Source organism: Muntiacus reevesi, chromosome 20 (assembly GCF_963930625.1).
Source record: "Muntiacus reevesi chromosome 20, mMunRee1.1, whole genome shotgun sequence".
In the NCBI taxonomy this organism is placed as follows: Eukaryota; Metazoa; Chordata; class Mammalia; order Artiodactyla; family Cervidae; genus Muntiacus; species Muntiacus reevesi.
This window is the reverse complement of record NC_089268.1, coordinates 48,150,313-48,166,236: the sequence shown is the minus strand read 5'-3', so window position 1 is coordinate 48,166,236 and position 15,924 is coordinate 48,150,313. Positions and strand designations below refer to the sequence as shown.

The following is a 15,924-nucleotide window of genomic DNA, read 5'->3' as shown; positions in this document are numbered from 1 at the left end:
GGGCACGCACCACGCACGGCCTTCGCCACGCCCCTTTCCGACGTGGCTGCTCAGTCTGAGCGGTGGGGGAGCGCGGGCCGCCCCGGGAGTCACGTGACAGGTTGCTCTGTCCCGATATTCCCGCGAGACCTCCGAGAATCCCGCGAGAGTCCGCCTCCTATCACGGCCGGGGTCTGGCTACCACCTAAGATTTGCCCTTCTCCGGTCCCTCCATCCCTCCGTCCCGGTTAGGGGTTCCTTTATTTGAGTGACGATCAGCCCGGTTCCCGGTGCGATAAAGTCTTTGTGCAATTAAAGAGTAATGCCGCTTAGTATAAGGAACATGAACTGCCTGTTTTATTGACTATGCCAAAGCCTCTGACTGTGTGGATCACAATAAACTGTGGAAAATTCTGAAAGAGATGGGAATGCCAGACCACCTGACCTGCCTCTTGAGAAACCTGTATGCAGGTCAGGAAGCAACAGCTGGAACTGGACATGGAACAACAGACTGGTTCCAGATAGGAAAAGGAGTAGTACATCAAGGCTATATATTGTCACCCTGCTTATTTAACTTAAATGCAGAGTACATCAGGAGAAATGCTGGGCTGGAAGAAGCACAAGCTGGAATCAAGATTGCCAGGAGAAATATCAATAACCTCAGATATGCAGATGACACCACCCTTATGGCAGAAAGTGAAGAACTAAAGAGCCTCTTGATGAAAGTGAAAGAGGAGAGTGAAAAAGTTGGCTTAAAGCTCAACATTCAGAAAACTAAGATCATGGCATCTGGTCGCATCACTTCATGGCAAATAGATGGGGAAACAGTGAAAACAGTGGCTGACTTTATTTTGGGGGGGCTCCAAAATCACTGCAGATGGTGATTGCAGCTATGAAATTAAAAGACGCTTAGTCCTGGGAAGGAAAGTTATGACCAAACTAGACAGCATATTAAAAAGCAGAGACATTACTTTGTCAACAGAGGTCCGTCTAGTCAACGCTATGGTTTTTCCAGTAGTCATGTATGGAGTTGGACTATGAAGAAAGCTGAGAGTCAAAGAATTGATGCTTTTGAACTATGGTGTTGGAGAAGACTCTTGAGAGTCCCTTGGACTGCAAGGAGATCAAACCAGTCAATTCTAAAGGAAATCAGTCCTGAATATTCATTGGAAGGACTGATGCTGAAGCTGAAACTCCAATACTCTGGCCACCTAATGCGAAGGACTGACTAATGAGGAAAGACCCTGATGCTAGGAAAGATTGAAGGCAGGAGGAGAAGGGAACGACAGGATGAGATGGTTGGATGGCATCACCGGCTTGATGGACATGAGTTTGAGCAAGCTGCAGGAGTTGGTGATGGACAGGGAAGCCTGCCATGCTGCAGTCTATGGGGTCACAAGGAGTTGGACAAGACTGAGCAACTGAACTGAACTGAGTCTAATTCCAGACTTCAGGCTTCACTGGCCTAAGACATCTGCTGTTTGTTCCTGCACTGGCTCTGCTCAAACTCTTTGTCTCTATATGTCATCCTGCTGTGTATTTAGAATCACCTATTCTGACCCTGGACCAGGGCTGTCTCCTGGACTCTCTTCCCTCAGAGAGCTGGTTTCTGGCAGAGGACTCTCATTCCTGATGTTAAAGAGGTCCCTAGTAAGGTCTGTGGCTTCAGTCCTCAGGATGTGTTTCTCCAGAGGCTGAACATACGAGGATAATGCAGTTTAGGCTAAAACTGGGATTTTAACTCTGGACTCTGGCTCGTTTTATTATTAAATGGCTACTAGTAGATTTTTATTTGGGACTGGAATTTTAGACAGTTGGCCACTAAAGGTGCAACAGGGACAAAGTGTGCCTTCTTGGAATGAGATTTGAGTGAAAATCAGATCATACAAGCAGAAAACAGAGAGATCTGTGTGACTAACTGGTACAAAAATAAAAAGCAGTGGCCTGTGACTCTGGAGAAGGAAATGGCAACCCGCTCCAGTGTTCTTGCCTGGAGAATCCCAGGGACGGGGGAGCCTGGTGGGCTGCCGTCTATGGGGTCGCACAGGGTCGGACACGACTGAAGCGACTTAGCAGCAGCAGCAGCAACAGCAGCAGCCTATGACTCGCTGAGGTAAAATCCTTGCCCTGATCTGGGTGTCCACAAATTCTGCACTATTGCCATTTCCCTCCTCCCCATAATGAGCAGCGTTCCCTGGGTACCGACCCAAAGCCCTCCCTCTCGCTGGGTCCCCACTTCTATGTTTTCTCTCTCTTGCTTCCGCATCTACCTCCTTGAAGGTCTTTGTTTTCCAGAAATAAACCGAATCCTGGTTATTCCCATTCTTACAGCTCAGGCAAACTCACAGTGGATTCTCCACTTCTGTTATTTTACTTCTTGGAATTTATAAGTTCAGAGCTTTCTTTTTCTTTGATTTCTTAAGATTTCCCTCAGCATCATTAAATGTTGTCTGTTAAACCCTTGTTTTTGTTCTGGGTGTTCCCCCAGGTAGCAGATTAGCTAAAGAACTTCCTCCTGGCCTTAAACCTTGGCTCGAGGACCACATCCTTAGTGAGGACCATCCTCACTCCCAGTTTAAACTTACAGCCCCTAGCCCTTCCCTTGCACTCTCAGTTTCTTGACTCTGTCCTCTTTCTTTTTAATAGCTCATTTTGTCTTCTAACACAATATACAGTTTATTACATCGCCTGTCTGTCACATGTTGAGGCCAGGAATTTTTGTACCTTTATTCATGGGGTCGCAAAGAGTCGGACATGACTGAGCGACCTAACTGAACTGAACTGAGTCAATGATACAGAACAGCGCCTGACATCGGTGATAACTCAGAAAATATCTGTTGCATTTGTTGCATTATTACAAGTGACATCTTCCCTTCACAAATTTGCAACTTAAGTTCAACTGTAGACCTAATAAGAAATGAAAAACTATCAAGCAAAAAAAAGTTACATTTATTATATGCAAGCAAAGACTTCTGTGTTCTTTCATCCAGCAAGGATGTCCTAACCCCCTCCCTGTTTCACTCTCAGAGCTAATGATCATCTATCCTTTTCATTTGTCTTTGAAATCACTTTGCATACATAAGTTCCCCTTTGTTTCCTCTGTCACGATTTTTGTTTCTGGCCTCCATTTTTTTGGAGCATCTTGTCTGGTAGTTTTGATTCTAGCATCACCCACCATCACTACACTTCACTTCATACATCACTATTCAAAATGCATAATTTTTTTTTTTTTTTTTGGCCGTGCTGCATGGCTTGCGGGTCTTAGTTCCCCGACCAGGGATCGAACCCAGGCCATTGGCAGTGACAACGTGCAGTCCTAACCACTGGATCACCAGGGAAGTCCCTCGAAATGCATAATCGACCACATTACTCCTCCACATAAAATCGCTCAGAACTTCTCACAAGGACAAGGTTCACACTTCTTCATGTGGCACGGAAGATTATTGATGATCATGGTCATCTCCTGCCGTGTGAAGAAGGCAAGTTTTAGAACTTACCTGTGGTTCAGAGAGTATCACGGGGTACCTCATGCCCCTGTGCTGTGTGAGAGGAGCTTCCTCTTCTGTCTACCTGGGGAACATCTAGTCAGTGAGAAGGATCGGGCTTGGGCGTCATCACTTCTGTAAAACCTGCCTTGAGGTTTTCTCATCAGCTAGCCCAGAGCCAATTCATCTATGCTTCTAGAGCATCCCAGATGGTCAGACCCATGTGCCAATCCAGAAAATAATCAATTATCCATCTCCCCCCATACATCATGTGGTCCTTGGCCATCTCTGCCTGGCTTTTCATGGTACCTTTGGCTTCTCTCAGTTGGTAAAGAATCTGCCTGCAATGCCGAAGAGACCTTAGTTCGCTTCCTGGGTTGGGAAGATCCCCTGGAGAAGGGAAAGGCTACCCACTCCAGTATTCTGGCCTGGAGAATTCCATGGACAGTCCATGGAGTCGCAAAGAGTCGGACACGACTGAGTGACTTTCACTTTCACTTTGGCATCTAATACAGAGGCTGTTCACGTGGTGTGTTGAAAGTCACTAAATGTTTATAGGGAGAAGCCCTGGCTTAGATGCTGCATCCCTGAGCTGTGTGCCAAAGAAGGTACGTTCACTGTGAGACAGCCTGGAGGTAAAGGTCATGAACGTCTAATAGCACACATGGGGAGTGCAGCACCCAGGCACACAGCCCTGCTCATGGACAGCCTGTGTTAACCTGTCCCTTCCAAAGATCTCACCACGTGTGTGTGCAGATTCCAGATGCTGTGTTAGCCATCATAATATCTGTCTTTCTCGTAGCACACCTTAACTTTCCCTAGAGAACCCCATGGAACTAATAATAATGTCTCTTTTTAAAACTTGATCACTTCCAAAGCTTCAGGGCGTACATTTTTCAAATGAAGCATGATTATAGCTGCAACTGCCTGTGCATTTCTCATGGTTTGTCTTAAAGTGCATTGCAACTTCTTAAATTTGAGAAATTAACTTTGTTTCAACATTCATGTAAGATATCTTTATAGACTTCCTCAACAAAAATAATATCAATAATAACTTTTTTTTTATTCATCACTTCCTTTGGGGCCAGATATAGATTCTCCATATATTTCCCCCTTGTACTTACCTGCCTAATTTAAGTGCAAAGCTAATTTCAGTGAGATATAATCATTTCTTCCCCTCCATTCAAGGTATATCTTCATTCAATAATTATACCTCCACCCTGGCTCTGGGATTTATCAAAAAGATAATATATTTGTTATGTACATTCATTTTTCCAATACATATTACAAAATCAGCTTCTCTGGTTCATTTTTTTAAACTTGGAACTAATCCTTCAAAATATTTTAAGGTGGAAGTTATAAGGGTGAAATCTCCTATCATCTGGGTTTTAATTCCAAACGATTTCAGGGTTAAGTCTTTTTAAATTTGATTGATAGTAGGGAGAGCCTGCCTGCCCAGAGAGGAAAACAAAGTTGGGGTGAGATAAGAGAACAATTTTCATAACGTTATTAAAGGTCTGCCAATACGGGAGTGGCTTTCCTGGTGGCTCAGTGGTAAAGAATCCACCTGCCTGCATAGGAGACCTGGGTTCGATCCCTGGGTCAGGAAGGTCCCCTGGAGAAGGAAATGGCAAGCCACTCCAGCGTTCTTGCCCGGAGAATCCCACGGACAGAGGAGCCTGGCAGGCTACAGTCCATGGAGTTGCAAAGAGTCAGACGTGACTTAACGTCTAAACAACAATAATACAAGACTGGTGTGCTGTAAGAATGAAAATTGGCAGGTATTCAGAAAAGAAGCCACTGTAGTCACTTGTTTATGTTATATTAGAATATGTTTGATTGTTCACAGGAAGAAACTAGAAGAAAAATAATCACATTTTTTGGATTGTAAAGTTTCACTACTTATACAGATTTTAATGTATCATTTGTGTGAATGGATCTGGGTACAGTACTCAGTAATGACTCTGCTCCTGGAGAGGCTGACAAAAATGATTAACTGTTAATCTTCAGTTCTGTTTAATCTAAATCATTTCTATTTCCTTCTAAAATAACTGGCATCTAAAAACAAAAGGAAAAAAAATGTTTCTTAAGTTTGCAGGAGAGACATTTGGGAACAGAACAACTGACTCTTGATTACAATATGGAATTCTTGATCCCATACAGAACTCCTATTCCATAAACAGATTTTTTTGATTACATATGAAAAACGGGTGCAAGGAAAGCCTACAGATAAACTACAAACACTATATTTTAATCAACATTTTTGTTTCAAAACGTTGGGACATTGAGGGAACTGATACAATTAAGGGAGGGGCTTCCATTTGCAAGACCAACTATAATCACAGCCCAGAGGCCCTTATCTGGGGCAGAGGGGTAAGCTGTGCTGAAGATGACTGAAATATAACTCTAGGAACTCATAGTTAATCTCGTGTAATTTGACAATGACATGGAAACATCACATTGTTCATAATGATCATCAATCAGTATGACCTACCACGGCCAGGAGCTTCAGCTGACTTCTCGGTCTGCAGGAAACAGAAGGAGAATAATGTCAAACAACAAAAACAAGCGGGGTGGGGGGGTGAGGAGGGTTAAAATGGAGACCTGGTAAATGCTTAATTAGCATCTTAGGAGCTGGCCAAGAAAGAGTTCTATTTTAACATCCTTCCATGGTCCTCATCAACCCCTTAGGGTTTGTGCATACAGGTTGGAGCATAGAATACTGAGAGTTGAGAGTCTTCTATTAATAAAACAACAGATTATAAGATTCCACACCAGTGGAAGAAAATCTGATCATAAGGTCTGGCCTGTTGTATATTTATATCAGAATAAGCTGTTTTATTGTAAACTAAATCTTAGTTCATAATCTGTATAGTATTTTTCTTAGAAATGATCACAAGTTCCCTGAGGGCAGTGAACTTTGCTTTGCAATTCAGGTCCTACAAAAAAACATGAAGCAACTATTTCATGCTAGGCAAAATACCAAGCACTTTTACGTAATTTATCTTGTTTGTCTTAAATTAAGACAAGGAAAAAGGTGTTTTTTTAAAATGTTTAACATTATTATGCATATATTCTAAAGTTAAAGACATTATCATTTAGAAAGAGAAACAACTTACCTTGGTCTTCTGACTCTCTCTCTGGACCTTCTAATTAAATCTTCCAACTGTTTATTTCTCTCTTCTAAACTGAAAGAAGAAACAACTGAAGTTTATGATTAAAATGGACTTTTCTAAGCTAACGTCACTGGAGGATTTGAGTAGGTAAATTTAATGATGGTCTAGCTTTCTATACATCATGCACCCATCTTTATCTGCTCAGTCGTTCAGTCGTGTCCAACTCTTTGGGACCCCATGGACTGTAGCCTGCCAGGCTCCTCTGTTCATGGGATTTTACAGGCAAGAATACTGGAGGAGGTTGCCATTCTCTCCTCCACATTTTCCCAACCCAGGGATCAAAACTGTGTCTCCTGCATCTCCTGTTTGGCTGGAGGATTCTTTACCACTGAGCCACCTGAGAAGACAGCTATATGGGAACTTGGAATTCTTTCCTAGCACCTCAAATTATTTAATTAATTTCTCCCGTTAAAGCTTCCGGTGGTGAAGAAGGAGAGTGATCCCTCCTTCCCAGCCCTCTTTGTCCCCACATCCTCATCTGCTTTCTCACAGTATAGTTTTGCACCATGTAGAATTTTGTGTAATGAACTCTTACACTCAGCCTAATTATTTTGCAACTCACCCACACGTTGCACCTACCCGAGGTCACTCGTTTTTTATTCCTGTATAGAATTCCACTGGGTGGCCATGTCACAGTTTGTCCATCATCCCACCGTTTGAGGGACACCATTTGAGGGACATTTGTCGTCCCTAGGTTGGGGCTATTACAAATAAAGCTATCTTGAAATTCTCTTTTGTGTTAACACACACGTTCTTTCTTCTTGGATCAATACACAGGAGTGGGTTGGCTGAATCATACGTTGGATATGTTTAACTTTTAAAGAAGGCACCAAATTGTTTTTTAAGAGGTTGTTCCATTTTACATTTCCACCAGGAGGCTATGAGCATCTCAGTTGCTCCATGTCCTTGCCGATACCTGGTATGGTCAGTTTTTTAGGCATTCTAATAGGTGTGTAGTGGCCTTCACTGGGGTGTAATTTGCCTATTAATGATGTTGACTATCATTTAATGTGCTTACTTGTCATCCATATATCTATATTCTTGGTGAAGTGTCTGTTCAAATCTTTGCCCATTTTTATGGGGTTGCTTTCTTATTCTCCGGTTTTGAGAGTCTGTTATGTATTCTGGTTACAAGTTCTTTATTAGATATATGACTTGTAAATATTCTTTCACGTTAGTCTTTTCATTCTCTTAATGATGTCCATGGAAGAGCCAAAGTTTTTAACTTTGATGAAGTACAATTATCAAAATTTTCTTTTATGAATCATGTTTTTAGTATCATATTTAAATCACTGCCTAACCCAACATCAACCCAACTCAGAAATTTTTTCCAATATTTTGAGAATTTTTTAGACTTTAGCTCTTTCATTTAGGTCTAGTATCCATTTTGAATTACTTTTGCATGTGATACAAGGTATAAGTCAAAGCATTTTTGTTTTCTTATTTGTTTGCAAATGGATGACCAATGATTTCAGCATCCTTTGCGAAGAATGTGTGTGTGTGTGTGTGTGTGTGTGTGTGTGTGTGTATGTATAACTGAATCACTGTTGCCCAGCAGAAATTAACAGAACACTGTAAACCAACTGTATTTCAATAAAACATATTTAAAAGATAAAAGTGAAATCTAGATCAGCTTGGGGAGAAAAAAGTCTTAACAATATTGAATCTTAAGATCTAAGAAACAAGTACACCTCCTTAGATATGTCTTTATTTTATCTTTATAATATTGAATGTACTATTTTATATTTATATTGTCTATTTTTTTTACACAATATCAAAGATAATTGTTTTATTTAAAAACAGAAATATTTATGTGTTTGTATGTGTTGCAGCCCTTATGGAAAAAAAAATTTAAGTCCTTTGATTTGAAATTCAATGTAAACAAGTATACAGTCTTAAACCATAAATTCTAATTTTTTTTCCTTTGTGTTTAAGTGATGTGAAAGCTTTTGTTCTGTTCAAAGGGATCTGTGTATTTGAATTACAGTAACTTCTTCACTGGTTTTGTTTGTTGTTTAGTCACTAAGCCGTGTCCAACTCTTTGGTGACCCCATGGACTGTAGCCTGCCATGTTCCTCTGTCCATGGGATTTCCCAGGCAAGAATACTGGAGAGGGCTGCCATTTCCTTCTCCATTCTTTTTTAGTGAGGTAAAATTGGTATATATTATTACATAAATCTCAGGTGCACGGTGTTATAATTTGACCTCTGTATGCACGACTAGTGTTACCACCGGAAGTCCAGTCACCCTCCATCACCACACAGCCCATCCCCCTCACCCATCTCGCTGGCTCACCACTCCCTTCCCCTCGGGTAACCACCAACAGGTTCTCTGTATTGATGAGTTTGCTTTTGTTTTGTGTGTGTGTTTTATCCATACTTTCTTTCAGTTATCTTGTGGTGAGTTAGCACTATACGAAGCTCCTGTTTTAGGGGATGTAAGATTAGACCTTCTGCTTAAGCTCTAATGACAGCAAGCACTGTACAAATGAAACTGGGAGAAGGGTGGAGGAAAGAGCACGTAAGAAATAAAGAGAATAAATAAGTGGAAAAACTTTGCAGAGTTTAAAACACTAATTTTGGAATATTTCATGCTGAATCTCAATAAATGAGAAAGTTTGTTTGGTACTTGATATGTTTCATTTGGGGTGCATTCAAAACTTTATGTGGATAAATTCTAAGCATAGCAAGATTATTTTACTTAAACACTGTGGTGATATCCTCTAAAGTTCTTGGATGTTTCTCACTAATTCCTCAACCTCGCTCCCCACCCACCCCCACATCAAAGGGAGTTCTGAGAAGGAAGAGGAAACTCTGGGTGTTCAAGTAATCCAGACATTAAACAGAATAAACACATTACTGAAGAATGGTCTTCTTGACTTACAAAATGGCACATTCCCCTCTTTGTAGGAGTCTGAAAGATGAACTCAGCAAGTCAGAAAGTGACACACCAGCAAGTGTTTACAAAATTAAAAATGAAGTTTTTTCAACTTACTGTGCAATCCGGGAGTGGGATATCACAAGTCTTTGGTCAGCACATTTGATAATCTCCTCATAAGATGTAACCTTGGGAAACATTAGCTAAAACAATTATTCTCTGATCGATTCTAGGATATTTACTTCGTTTTGTTCATATTTTTGCTTTTTAAGAATCTGCACAAGTTGAAGTTCATTTACATGACTTCTGTGAATGAAGGTTTCAAGCAAGGTTTTACATCTTCCTTGTATTTTGAAACCAGGAATATGGATACAAGTAGAACTGAAATGTGCCTGTTCACCATGCAGAAAAAGTATCAAAACATGGACAACTGTAGTGAATCAACTGTGATCCACACAAGTAGTGTATGTGTCAACCCAGGCTCAGAGTCCACAATGCAGTTTTAAAAGGTAAACTAGAACACTGTGTTGGCAAGATTTAGAAGGACCCTCCAAATGAAGCGGTAATGCTAAGACTAAGAGACTGCTGACAACAGAAGACTATATGAACACATACAGTTCTTTGCTAACTTTTAGCTAAAAGGATAATGACACAAAGTCATTATGAAGTGAAATGTGTTACGTCATCCCTCATATCTTAAAGAAGATCAGTCCTGGGTGTTCATTGGAAGGACTGATGCTGAAGCTGAAACTCCAATAATTTGGTCAACTCATGCGAAGAGTTTACTCATTGGAAAAGACCCTGATGCTGGGAGGGATTGGGGGCAGGAGGAGAAGGGGATGACAGAGGATGAGATGGCTGGATGGCATCACCGACTCGATGGACATGAGTTTGAGTAAACTCTGGGAGTTAGTGATGGACAGGGAGGCCTGGCGTGCTGCGATTCATGGGCTCACAAAGAGTCGGACACGACTGAGCGACTGAACTGAACTGATTCCTCATATCCCTTTTTCGCACCCAAATTCTAATGTTTTAATATTTGACATAGTGTTAAAAATATATCTGTGTAAGAAAATCTGTACCTTATTTATTAAGTTGCCTAACTGTCTTTGATACTTGTCATTTTCTTCAGTGAGTCTGTTGCAGTGGTCTTCTTTTGTCTCTAGAAGATTTTCCAATTTTTCAATCTATGGAGTAACATCAGCAAAAATGCTAACTTGGAAACTGCCATAAAAGCCACATATGGATGCTAAGAACAATGAGAACAGTGAGCTATACTTTATTTCAATATTCTCTTACACTGATTTGTACCATAGGTGAATTGAGAGAGGCTGTTATTTAGACTGCAATTAGAACACATGAACAGAAATTTTAATGGTGTTTCAGCTTTTCTACAATTTAATACAATGAAATAGCTTTGCAAGTAGCTAGACACCTGCTAGTAAATACAAGTACTTATTAGACTCAAGTCTCTTCTTTCTGTACATAACCAACGCACAGACTACCTTCTTTCCGTACATAACCAACACACAGACTACCTTCTTTCCGTACATAACCAATGGATATTTGTTTCTCTCTGAAGCACTGATGTGCTGCTTGATGATAAATTTTCAGGTTTCATCAATATTCTCACATATATAAATGAGTTTTTAAAAGGTCCAGCTCAATGTGCATCACATTTTGACTTACGGTCCAATTTTTTTTCTTTGTTTTTTGTTTTGTTTTTTAATTTTTAAATTTTTTTGGTCCAATTTCTATTTGCAAAAAATTAACAACTTAAACATTGTATTTTTACATTAATAACTTAAATTTGTATTTCTAAAAATGATATCTAAGATAAATTATCAAGAAAGGGTATTCACAAGTTCCCCAGCAGTTACGTTAATTTTCAAAGCAATTATAGAAGAAAAAGGACAGAAATGTTCCCTTTAAATAACAATGTTAAGAGTGGCCATTGATTTTCTAATATTTAAACATGTTTAGTTATATATGTTTACACGTCTGTGGTTAGATGCACTACAGGACACAATGGCAGAACAAATTTTCTGCAGACACAGCGGCTTTCTTGCTCTTTCTCTTTACACAGATATATTAATGGGGACAATATCAAATCGGGGTCCCATTCCTCTGACTGCACGTTATTTAAGGTGGGGAGTACAGATATTACCTCAGTTTAACAGACAGACCCAAGGTGAAGAGAATTTAAAATGTTTTTTAAACGACATGGCTAGAAGTAGAGAGAAGAGGGCGGCAGAGGCTCAGGCTGTGAGCATCACTGACTCACCGGACGCGAATCTGAGCAGACTCCGGGAGGCACTGGAGTGCAGGGAAGCCTGGCGTGCCGCCGTCCACGGGGCCGCAGAGTGGGACCCGACGGGGCGACTGGACACCACCACCTTGACCCTCTGGGTCTAGAGCAGCTCTTCCTTTCCTCTCCCTCCCTTTCTGTGTGCCCAGTGTTTATGGATTAGAATTTCTCACATTTGGAATTTTTATCACGGTCAGCTTAATGTGCTTCTTTATCCTCTCAGGAGTGGCGTGGTCTGGAAGCTTGCTTTCAGGTGAGACACCACGGACAGCGCCCTTCCCACGCCTCATGCCGTCAACGGCACACCGCACCTTTTGTGCGGCTAAGCTGGACAACAGGGCTCTGGTGTGGGCCATTAAAAGCTTCCTGTGAGTATTGAACTTACAGGTTTTAGTAGCCATTCTCAGTGTCTAGATTCCTTATTTTATTCAGGGATGCAAGATGTAATTTTCTATAGGTGTGTCTTCTGCTTTTTTTTTTATTTTTTTTTTATGTGGACCATTTTTAAAATCTCAGTTGAATTTGTTACAATGCTGCTTCTGTTTTCTGTTTTGATTTTTTTGCCCACGAGGCATGTGGGATCTTAGCCCCCATCCAGGGATCCTACTGGCACCGTCTTCATTGGAAGGCGAGGTCTTAACCACTGCGCCGTCAGGGAAGTCCCTCTTCTGCTTTTAACAGCTTACGTTCTTCAGTGAAGAACTCTCCCTCATCAGTTATTCGGTCCGTCTGAGATACGGTTTGTACAAGAAAGTCTGCAGCACATATCAGAGGCAACACAGTGTGACTGAGATGCTGCCATTCGTGAGCGTTTTCTCACTTCAGCTTCCCACCCAGGGGAGACTGAGGTCCACTCCAAGCCTCTTTTGTGCCTGAAGCCCAGAAGCTGCAGACAGAGCCTGCGCCCTTTCACCTGCCCCCTGCCAGCCCCTGGGCTCTCCTCTGCGCCTCTCCCACCTGGATGTCACAGGCTCCTCCTCTGAGCTCCAGCTGGTCGACAACCGTCTCCTTTGTCGGATGTGTATCCTAGCTCTTTCTAAAAAGGTTCCCTCTAGTCCTTCCAAATAGCTATCTATATATCGCACCTTCTTTTCTAGATTCCTTGGAGGCAGGGCTTCCGTTTGATGTAACTTTCCATCAATATCTCCATATTGTCTAGCCTTGCTTACCCTTTCAAGGAAGTCAGTAATTACCTAAATAATGAAGAAAATTAATGCAGTAGGAAGGAAGAAAACTGTAAGCCCTCACAGCATCGGGCTTTTCCCTCTCTCTTATGCAATGAATTTAGTACAGAATGCTGCCTTTAACAATTTAGAAATATGACAGACTTCTCTAACGATGAAAACAAATTCTGAGGGCTTCCCTAGTGGCGCAGTGCTAAGAATCCACCTGCCAAGGCAGGACACACGGGTTCCATCCCCGGTCCGGGAAGATCCCACGTGCTGCGAAGCAGCTAAGCCCACGAGTCGTGACCACTGAAGCCCGCGTGCATAGAGCCCGTGCACTGCGACTGGAGAGGAGTCCCCCGCTCGCCACGACTAGAGAAGCCTGTGCAGCAATGAAGACCCAGCACAACCAGAAATAAACAAACATTACAAAAACCAGTTAAGTTAATTAACCTCTTTTTCATTAGATAGTGGGATCCAAATGGATTGTAACTTTCTAGGTACCAAGATATTTTCATTTTCTTCCCACAGGTTTTTCCTGTTTTGTCTGCTTTAATCCTTTTTTCCAGCTTTACTGATGCATAGCTGATGCAACCACTGTGTAAGTTTCAGGTGAACAGCCTGCTGGTTTGATACACTGATATATGGCAAAATGATTACTGCCATTAGCTCCACCCCTCCCACAATCACCACTCCCCTGTGAAGGCTTTGGGTGCCATCCAAAGGACTAGTGCCGTTTCTCCCTCACCCCCTTAATCGCGATTGCTGCAAACACCTACTGCTCTAAGAATGGTGGTTGTATGTGCCACAATATAAATGTGCTTCATTCACTATGAAAAACTTGCACATACTTGAAAATTTCTGCATTTTGAAATTAAAAAAAAAATCTGATTACACAGAAATCAGGTGGGACAATATTTAAAATTTCAAAACCTGAGAGTGCAAACTTCAGTTCTATATTTGTGGGGGTGAATAATACTGCTACTATGCCAGCGTGTGACCATTTCAAGGAGCAAAGTTTTTGAAGGTAGATCATTTCCACAACTTGTTATTAAGACAGTGTTGTGAATAAAAAGGCTAGCAAAGCAACGAAAGGTATTTCTTACCAAAAAATCAAGCTCCTCGTTTAGGCTGTGGTACTGGTTCAGTCTGGCTCCCAGTACAACAGGCACGTCTCTGACATTCTTGGCTTCCTTGGAGTCAAATTCTGTAGCCTGTGATGAAACGTATTTGTGCTCACTTCCAATATGTTCACTTTCCTTGGACCAGAGGACAATGAATATGCTATCAGTTAAACCATCAGAGAGCTCTCTAGTGGCCTCAATAACAGAATGCTTTCAATGTAAGATCTAAAATTGCATTTTTGTATGTTAGAGACAGTGAATGTTTAACTCACCTGAGGAACCTGATGTTGAAATGATTTTTCATTAGCAAGTAACTCTCTGAAAGCTGCAATTTTGTCTTTATGTTTCAGTAGCTAAGGAAAAAGGCATTTTCTATTTCAGAGACAGAGAGGAAATAAGACTACATTCAGTAACATTTCTAATAAAATCACCAAACCATGCACAGCCCAATCCCTGTCTCAAAGGTGTCTTGTATTTTGAGCTCTTGTGTAGCAGAGTTCACACAACAGGCTGAGACTGTTGTCCCCAGAAAGGCCTGCTCACCAAGCTGCCCCCTGACTGACTTCTAGGAAGCCAATAGTGGGAGGGTCTCCATCATTTCCTGATATGAAGGCTCACTGTGTCTAACCTGTTTGCACGGAAGATGTGGTTTATGCTGAACGCCTCCTTCCACTGGGAGAGTCTGGGATTTTGGTACGTGGCAGGCAGAGGGTGCCTGCCTATGCGACCAGCCTCCGATAGAAACCCTGACGCTAAGTCTCCAGCGAGTTTCCCTGGGAAGGCTTCACGTGGGCTGCACAGCTCACTGCCAGGGAAGGGAAGGGCACCTGGTCTCCTCTGGACTTTGCGCCACGCGCTTTTCCCTTTAGCTGGTTTTGCTCTGAATCCTCTTGCAGTAATAATACCTCATAACTGGGAGGACGACTGGGTGCTGAGTCCTGTGAGTCCTGTAAGTCACCAAACCTGAGGGAGGGCATGGGAGCTCCACAGAGATTATCCTAATACTCAATGGCTTTCACAGCCACGCTATTAAGACTCTGCTTTACAGAAGAAAATTAGCCAACTTTTTCTAGATACAATTTAGTATCATTTCTTGTTTGCTCCATATAATAATGATAGATCTTTAATATTCAATATTCTAACTCCTCCAAATATCAGTGATAAAGTATGCTGTACAGAATTTTTTTTTTACCATGAACAATTTAAAAAAAAAACAGAAAAAACTTTAATGAACCCCCATGTAACTATTTGGAGAAGGCAATGGCACCCCACTCCAGTACTCTTGCCTAGAAAATCCCATGGATGGAGGAGCCTGGTGGGCTGCAGTCCATGGGGTCGCTAAGAGTTGGACACAACTGAGCGACTTCACTTTCACGCATTGGAGAAGGAAATGGTAATCCACTCCAGTGTTCTTGCCTGGAGAATCCCAGGGACGAGGGAGCCTGGTGGGCTACAGTCCGTGGGGTCACACAGACTCAGACACAACGGAGCAGCTAAGCACAACACCCCTTTTGAACTCTCAACGAGGCTTCTTTTTGAAGGTTGGTTTAAGAAGTGGAGACCAGCTTTGCACAGTGGCAGTATCACAGCCAATGAGGTTTATCCGAGGCGCGATTATTGCTAATTGAAAAAAAAAAAAAGAAGCGGAGACCAGTAGTTTTTCTTCAAGTCTGTTTATTCCTTGGTCCTTTTCTCTATAGGTTAGCCAGAAGATAGGTTCCCCAGAGCCTTGCAACAAATTTCCTATCCACCTCACAGTTCAGAGAAGTCATTTCCTGCTAGTACAATATTAAAATTGAATCCCAGATT

At 41.8% G+C, this 15,924-nt stretch overlaps 1 protein-coding gene and 1 non-coding gene across 17 annotated transcripts in view; one reads left to right on the top strand and one right to left on the bottom strand.

The window, feature by feature from the left end:
- Positions 1-2,341: 2,341 nt before the first annotated feature.
- CAGE1 (cancer antigen 1) overlaps positions 2,342-15,924 on the bottom strand; it is a 40,420-nt gene continuing 26,837 nt past the window's right edge. For 3 of the 16 annotated variants that reach the window (XM_065912558.1, XM_065912561.1, XM_065912567.1), the window contains 7 exons: positions 14,388-14,468; positions 14,098-14,250; positions 10,600-10,704; positions 9,635-9,705; positions 6,584-6,652; positions 5,959-5,989; positions 5,192-5,522 (listed from right to left, as the gene is read on the bottom strand). In XM_065912558.1, coding sequence (XP_065768630.1) covers positions 5,481-5,522; positions 5,959-5,989; positions 6,584-6,652; positions 9,635-9,705; positions 10,600-10,704; positions 14,098-14,250; positions 14,388-14,468 — 552 coding nt within the window. In that variant the 3' untranslated portion in view covers positions 5,192-5,480. Of the gene's footprint in view, positions 3,443-4,363; positions 4,691-5,191; positions 5,990-6,579; positions 6,653-9,634; positions 9,706-10,599; positions 10,705-14,097; positions 14,251-14,387; positions 14,488-15,924 lie in introns of those variants that run through there. The other 13 variants (XM_065912562.1, XM_065912566.1, XR_010660037.1 and 10 more) reach the window with 12 other exon arrangements.
- Positions 15,679-15,815, top strand: LOC136151955 (U4 spliceosomal RNA). The gene has a single exon (XR_010660118.1). It is a non-coding gene; the product is annotated as a U4 spliceosomal RNA (small nuclear RNA).